The sequence below is a fragment of the Adiantum capillus-veneris genome, chromosome 11 (assembly GCF_014529385.1).
Source record: "Adiantum capillus-veneris isolate H3 chromosome 11, ASM1452938v2, whole genome shotgun sequence".
Classification (NCBI taxonomy): domain Eukaryota; kingdom Viridiplantae; phylum Streptophyta; class Polypodiopsida; order Polypodiales; family Pteridaceae; genus Adiantum; species Adiantum capillus-veneris.
In genome coordinates, this window is record NC_140941.1 from 141,649,246 (window position 1) to 141,657,114 (window position 7,869).

The 7,869-nt window shown below is 40.1% G+C and overlaps 1 protein-coding gene across 1 annotated transcript; it reads left to right on the forward strand.

Moving 5' to 3' along the window:
• Window positions 1–2,189: 2,189 nt before the first annotated feature.
• LOC147448127 (putative xyloglucan galactosyltransferase GT13) lies at window positions 2,190–7,277 on the forward strand. The gene is made up of 3 exons (XM_086524496.1): window positions 2,190–3,783; window positions 6,053–6,284; window positions 6,603–7,277. The coding sequence occupies exons 1-3, from the start codon at window positions 2,539–2,541 to the stop codon at window positions 7,058–7,060; spliced, it is 1,935 nt and encodes a 644-aa protein (XP_086380622.1). The 5' UTR covers window positions 2,190–2,538; the 3' UTR covers window positions 7,061–7,277.
• Window positions 7,278–7,869: the final 592 nt, after the last annotated feature.

A 7,869-nucleotide genomic window follows, 5' to 3' on the forward strand; every position in this document is an offset into this window, starting at 1 on the left:
GTACGCCTATTCTATGGAGTGCCTTAAGTGTATATTAGACAAGAGAAAAAAGTCATATTCAAAGTGCAAAGGAGATGCATTTAGATCGGTTGTTTTCATCATTTTTCTCTTTCTTATTGCATTGTGCTAGTTCCTAGAACCATTGCTAGAAGATTTGGTTGATTGATTTTATGCCAATCAAGGATACTTTGATTTTTCAAAAGAGGGACTAGGTCACTGGATGATGGCATCAATGATGATATCACCAAAAGAACTTTTAAAAAGCACCAAAACCATTTGTTATATATGTGTGTGTGTGTGCGCGCGCGCGCGCGCAAGATGATAAAAAGAAAGACCTTGCATTCAAAAAACTAGTTGAATTTTCAAGTTGATGCTTAAGTTAGGCCCTAGCTTTATGGAGAGCCACAAGGTTAGTGGAAAAGAATGGGTGACGCTTAGGGTTAAATGGGCTTTTTTCTACTTGGACTTGATGCACTTAGTGTGAGTTATCAAGAAATAGAAATAGATTGCAAGGGGTGCGGGTTTTAAGGCCAATCATCCTCCTTGGTGATCTGTTTGGTCGGTTTACACCATTTTTACGTTCCTTTCAAAAACCTTTATAGTCAAAGTGAGAACTAATTATAAATTATAGCATTCAACTCCAAACATAAAGATTATTAAATTATTATGAGTTTCCTTTGTTACAAGAAAATATTGTAGTACTTGAAATTGCAAGTTCAACAATAATAATCAAGTAAATTTTGTTTAAGATAATGAAAGAGAGTTGTGCTACTATTTCACATAAGGAGAAACCATGAAATCCTCAAAAGAAACTTAGGATTTAAACAAATTTTAAAGAATACATGGTTTTTATAAGGAAAATACGTCAAAGCCCCTTTCTTATATGGTGAGTGTATAGAATCAATGGAGCTTTTGAGGATTTTCTCATATGGTTACTGCAGGAAAATAGATCAAAGCCAATTTCTTCAAGGGTGAGGATAAAGAACGAATGGACTTTTTGAAGAGCTCCCCATGCCGTACGATATTAGTTACTATATAGCAAGCGTTGAAAGTCAAAATTGCTATATGGTTATTGCATTGGAGTTAGCATTTTCTACTTTCAATTAGCAACTCCTCTTAGTTACTAGATAAGAAATGCATAGGCATTGTATAATTGCTAGTTCTATCTAGCCGTTATGAACTTACTATATAGCAAATCCAAAAAAAACTATTGTTTTGCTAGTTCTATGTAGCAATTCCACTACAAGCTTAGGCAATTGTCAATTCCATCCAGCATAAAAGCTATGATTGCTACTTCCATCTAGGAAATAGCGTGAACAAGATCAAACTTTCTATATGGTAACACGTTAAAAGTTCCTTGTGTATTAGGTGGGACGTGGCTCTAGTGACCCTAGCTTCTAAGTTGTAAGAAATCATTGCCGGCAATTCAACCATGGAGCGCTGCCACGCTGGTCGAGTTCTCTCTCTCTCTCTCTCTCTCTCTCTCTCTCTCTTTCGTTAACCTCGTTTTTGCTACGATCCTCTCTTGCAGGAGAAGGTGCTTTTGCACAAAACCATGATTGGGAAACTTTTTGTCGCAAATGAGCATCAAGATGATTTTTTTCATCAAATACTTACTACAGCTGGAACGGGTACTCCTTTCTGTGAAAACGGGTGACGTGTGTGCCACTCTGTGTATGTGTGTGTGTGTTGGCACTCCAGAACGGAGAAATTTCGTGGTAAAGCCCTAGAGAAATGATCGACGTTGGAGTAGCGGTACAGAAGAATTCATCGGCAGTAAGTAATTACAGCTGTAATCAATCGTGCGGTAAAGCGTGGGGGGCCTTATTTGGAGATTAGAGTAGAGTCTAGAGAGTGCGCCCTTCTATGCTTGGAATTGTAGGCTTCGTTGACTTTAGTTACTGCTGCAGTACAAATACAATTTGTTTCGGGGTGCATGGTGACTCGTGAGGCTTTCAGCTGTCATTTTGCTTTGAGATCTGTGGAGCTTCCAAAATTCAACAGACTTTTTGAGTATTCCGAACCCCAAGAGTTCATGCCCATTGCCACCTCTTCGCTTTTTTGTTTGATCAATTGGGGACAATGTACTTCATAAACTATCAACTTTATTATGCGCCTACACGATGAGATTGAGGAACACAGACCTCAATGCTTAGTTTCTTTCATTATCTATTGGGGTGCCCGGTGCATTCAGCTTTTGACTCAGGCCGGGAACAAGTTGTGATCAATTTTGGAGCCAATTAGAGTGAATGTGTGGGGGACTTGTTTTCTACACACACAGAGAGAGAGAGAGAGAGAGACCCACATGGCGCCCAAGTGGCATCCCAGATCATGACGCGCGCCGGGTACGTAGTACTTCCCCTCATTAATAACTTGACGGATATATGGTCGGTGAAGATCGGTACTCTGCTATCCACAATATTATGCCTCATGAGCCCTTTATTAAGACGGTAATAAGACCCCAAGTCATAATGAAATGTTCTTGAAGGCTTCTAAAGAGTTGAGTGAGTGCATGTGCATATATTATTGGCAGCTGCCATGAAAATGATTGACAGAGAACATCACGCTGCTGCACATGCAGCAGCAGCAGCACCAGCACTGACCTGCAATATGTGCAGCAAGCATAGCAGCAGCTATATTCACAGTACAGCAGCAGCTAGTACCAAGCGAAGTAGTAGTGGTACAGCTAGCCCTGGCCCAGGGTGCAGCTTGATATTGCTGCTCCCCTTTCTTTTTCTGTTTCTTTGCTTCTCTGCAAATAAGCTGCTTCACGTGAGTTACATGAGGAGAGACGAGCTGAGGGAGGAGTCCAACCCGTGCCTAATAAGGGCCAGCTCATATGATCAGCTTCAGCCCTTCGTACCCACACACAACTCTCTCCAGCAGCTCGACCCAGCAGCAGGCGCAGCCACCCAGCTAGGCGGCGGCGCTGCTGGATCAATTAGCAAAAGTACTAGGGCCCAAAAGATTACTGTCTCCCCTGCAGCTGCTGGCCGAGCTGGAGAAAGAAGCGAGGAAAGTGCAATATTTAGCGGCGTTAATATTGATGCAGCAGCCGCCAGCAACGTAGGCGCTGATGAATGTCAAGGCAAGTACATCTACACATACCCGTTGCCTCCAGAATTCAATGAAGAGCTGGTGGAGCGATGCAATGTGGGCTACAAGCGGTATTGTGACAAGTGGTTTTGTATACCATGCAACCGTCTTGAGAACTATGGTTTTGGTCCCAAGGTAGAGCCAGCTGCTGGAGGGCGAAACCAAAGTTCTGATGAGGGATCATCATCAGTGGAGCTCATACCCAAGGAGGCATGGTTTCGTTCGGATCAATTCTCCTTGGAAGTGATAGTCTATGAGAAGATGAAAAGGCACCAATGTTTAACTGCCAATCCAGATGAGGCAGCTGCATTTTACATACCCTACTTTGGCGGGCTTGATATGGCATTTACTTTATTCTCAGGCCATATCCATCTCATGGATGAACTACAACACAGGTTAGTGGGCTGGTTAAGTGGGAACGCCGTTTGGCAACGCAAAGGAGCTCATGCCCCCCATTTCATGGTGTTGGGCCATGTGGCATGGGACTTCGATCGGAGGCCTCTACAAGGTGACACCAATGATGATGGAACATCCTCATACACATGGGGGAGCTCCCTCTTCCATCAACCCCTCCTCACCAACATCTCTTGGCTCCTCATCGAGCGAAAGGGCAATCAGCATGACATGGGTCTCCCCTTTCCCACTCTCTTCCACCCCTCCTCTCCCACGGACATCTTCCTTTGGCAGGTACACAGTACACTTTATTTCTCTTCCCATTTTTTAAATAACAACTGGTCACTCCATTTTAGGGACACAAAAAGAGAACATATATATGTGTTCCTGAATGTTAGCAGTCCCGCAAATACATAACTTTTCTCTTGTATTAAGTGCGCGCTTTAAGATGTGACTCTTAAGCAGTTTTCAGAAAAACGTTCCTAATTCCTATATAGATAGGACTACATATTCTAATCTACTGCTCCTAATTGTGCCAATACACTGTGGAACGTGGCTCTAATAAATCCCCTTACCTTCCTCTCTAAAACAACAGGGATATTGCAGCACCATAGATTTATGGGGCTCGATCATGTGCTACCATATCGACTAAGTCTTCTCCTTGCTGTGTTACTCTCTTCAAATGACTATTGCCAATACTTCATATGGCGCATAACATTAATATTAAGGACAAACCGATCGAATCTGGGAAAGTAAATTACAAAGAAGCTAATCATGGGAGAATATCATCGCATGGAGGGAGAGTCGAGGCGGTGTCTTATGAGTACTCAATGCACCATCTTACACATACAATGCACAAATCATTCCTGGCTTAACAATATGTCATAATGCATCATCTTTCATATTCAAAATATCATCGCATGGAGGGAGAGTCGAGGCGGTGTCTTATGAGTACTCAATGCACCATCTTACACATACAATGCACAAATCATTCCTGGCTTAACAATATGTCATAATGCATCATCTTTCATATTCAAAATTCAAATGACTTAGCAATATGTAATAACGTAGTGCTTCTCTAGCAATCCTTAGTCCCTTTCCTTCATGTATTAAAACAATAAGTACTCTCAAAGATCACCCTAGTTCCTACTCCCTCTCCAAAGAGTGATTGACCATCTCTTGTTGTTGTGCATGGAGAAATGAAAAACTCCGAATGAAAATATACCCTCTTTAGCACTAGACACACTTTTATGTCTTGAGACACTTTTACGTCTTCTTAACCAAGCAACATTTTAGAATTATTCAAAGGGATTCAAACTGGGTGTAGAAGTGTTTTGTATTTACAAATTTGGCTTATGAGTTGAACAAAACTTGAAATTTCTTTGGGCTATAGATTCACCTTTAACCTTGTGCTTGCGAAGGAGTTTTCAACTTTTAAATTGTATCAATTGGCAAACGACCATCCTAAAACTCGTCTAGTTAGGTTTAGAGTGCTGTATAATTTGCAATAGTAGTCCCTAATATGTTTGCATGCTTTTAAGGAATATGATAATTGCATGTGCTAATTTACTGACAAAGTTTGCACTTTGATGAATTTTCTAGCATCTTAAAGTACTCCGTATTGATTATGTCCAAAATTATCCTAGGATGGAACGTTTTGAAACATTTCACACTTTCTATGGGTATGTATAAATGTAAAGGACAAAAGTGCTCCACAAAAATATATACCATGGAAATAACGAGTGCAACCATAGAAACATGGATGATATGTCTGTAGAATGAGAAAAGCATGATATGTATGCACCGAATTCTATGTCTATAAGAATTAAAATTATGAGGCTTTAACAACCATAAATTTTGACGAACAACTTATTAAAGTTTGTGGGAAAAATAGATAGGTGGTCTAGAAAATTCCCTAAAATCCTTAGTATGAGATTGACCTCAAAATTTGGTTGTTTTTGGTAAAATGCAAAAATAAACCAGCTTTGGAAGCCTACCATTACCAAAAAGTGATAAATTTTGAAGGTTACTTATTTTTACCATTAGGAGTGGCTTTTTATCTTCAAGATCGAGTAACCATTCTAAAAAAATGACATGTCTACTGAGAGGATCGAATTCTTCCCCAAACCCTAAAATGACACTGTTATGTCATGTACTTAGGTTACCAAACTTGCGGAGTTCTCCCGTACATATAAGGAATTTTTGGAATTTCAGAAATTAGTTTTGCACGTGCTCATTTTGAATATAGTCTTTTGAATTCTCTATAAAGAATAGTTGTGCTATTTAGAGTTACCTTTTGTCTTGACATTGAGGAGGATATAGAGTGGGTTACCCAATGACAACTTACCTTTGTTCAGAATGCCTAATAATGTAGTTTCGTTATGCTTCTTAGAAGCATTAACAAGATATTGTGTATTGCTTGGATGAATTTTTTAAAGCTTGATTGCATGAAAGGACATTATTGCATGACAATTCCACTCCAACATGTTATATGATGACCTTTGATATCCTTGTAACACGGCCTGTAGTGCCATAAAACTTGACATACTTGTTTGAAAAGCAGGAAGAGATACGAAAGGCAAAAAGGCCATGGTTGGTGACATTTGTGGGAGGTTCAAGAAGACACTTTGACAAGGAAGCCACAAGAAATGTAAGGCAAGTGCTGATGAGACAATGCCATGAAGCAGAGCAGGACAAAATAAATTCTGGAGGAGGTACGTTACAAAAGTGCAAAGCTCTAGAATGCATAGGAGCAGAGGAGATGAGAAAAAAGAGATCAAGTAAAGAACCATATGGTAATTAACCTACTACTCATCATCAATGTCTTTTAATTTGATGCATGTGAATCTTTGTTGGATTGAATACCACCACCAATATTCTTGATCAACAACAAATACTCTTCTATTAAGGATACCGATGTCCTATGCACCTACTTATACGAAACTAACTCATGATTTACATCCAAACCCCTTGGCTTTCTCTCATGCCCTAAACCCATTTGTCAAGTTTATCTCTATTTGAAAATCATAAGACATGCCTAAATAGATAGTGTGTGAGTTGTAATTTAATATCAATGAACAAGTGATTAATAATGGCAACTTAAATGATGGCAGGATCCAGAGAAAATATTGGCATTGAGAGAGAGATTGCATGTGATGAGGAGCCTGAGGAGGTGGTGAAGGCACTGACCAAGTCTGTGTTTTGTATGCAACCAAAGGGGGATAGTGCCACAAGGAAGGGCTTCTTTGACACCATTGTGGCGGGCTGCATCCCGGTGCTATTTGCCAATGATACTGCTTACCTTCAATACATTTGGCACCTCCCCACCGACCCCTCCCTTTACTCTGTCTTTGTTCCTGAAGCCAAAATTGCAGCAGGCCAAGTCAACGTTGTGGAAGTCTTATCTCACGTCCCACACACTCAAATCAAATCTATGCAACGCGCCATTCGTCGTCTCATCCCACGCATCATCTACTCTCCTCCTGGATCCCACCATCTCAACCAAGATGCCTTCTCAATTGCCCTTGAATGCTTCCTCATCCACCACAAACCAATATCCAATTCAATATAGTTTGTGACCGATACGCATGTCTAGTACCAATTAAGAGACATTCCCTTCTTGCAAGTCACATCACAATGAGCTTTATACCAAATTTCATCTACTAAATTTGATCTCATTTGATTCATTTGCTAGATTGAACTAGCAAATTTGTAGCAAATATAGCATATGCAAAAGTATGGCTTGACTATGTAGATGCTAGATGGAACTAGGAAAATCATGCTTCCTACATGTTTGCTTGATAGGAGTTAAATGTTTTCGCTAGATGAATTTAGTAAAATGAAACTCCTTTGTGATTACTACATAGTAAATCATGGGTGTGAATGATTACTACATGGTAATAGTAGCTACACATTTGCTATCTAGTATTTTTTTAGGAATACATACTTTTGTTTCTAGATCAATCCATCTATGCTAGATTTCACCAAGGTGTAATTTTGATAGTGTGTAAGATAATTTTGATGACATGAATCCCTATTTCTAGAAGAAAAATGTTAAATAAGGTAGCATTTATTTAGGGTTGGCACAAGCCGTCAACATAAGCAAAGCATGAGAAGCCATAAAACCTATGGGAGAAAGCTAACTTTTACAGATGCAGGGCATGGTGCAAGAGGAGTTTGAAGGAGTGCGAGAAGAGTGTGAGAAGTTTGTGAGCATCTAGGTGGACGATAGGTGGTGAGTAAGGCAAACTTGAGGCATGTCACATACAATCACCTTGAAGAATGCGATAGAGAGGGGGAGCATAGAAGGTGATGAAGGTGTTGCTAACAAAGAGAATGGAGAGGCCATGAACAAGGCAAGCCATGAACCCAAGATTCATA

Excerpts from the sequence above, each read along its gene's own strand:
- LOC147448127 (XM_086524496.1), top strand. The coding sequence starts at position 2,539 with ATGAAAATGATTGACAGAGAACATCACGCTGCTGCACATGCAGCAGCA. Across the intron at positions 3,784-6,052 it reads CGGACATCTTCCTTTGGCAG|GAAGAGATACGAAAGGCAAA; the intron begins GTACACAGTACA and ends TTTGAAAAGCAG. Across the intron at positions 6,285-6,602 it reads ATCAAGTAAAGAACCATATG|GATCCAGAGAAAATATTGGC; the intron begins GTAATTAACCTA and ends AAATGATGGCAG.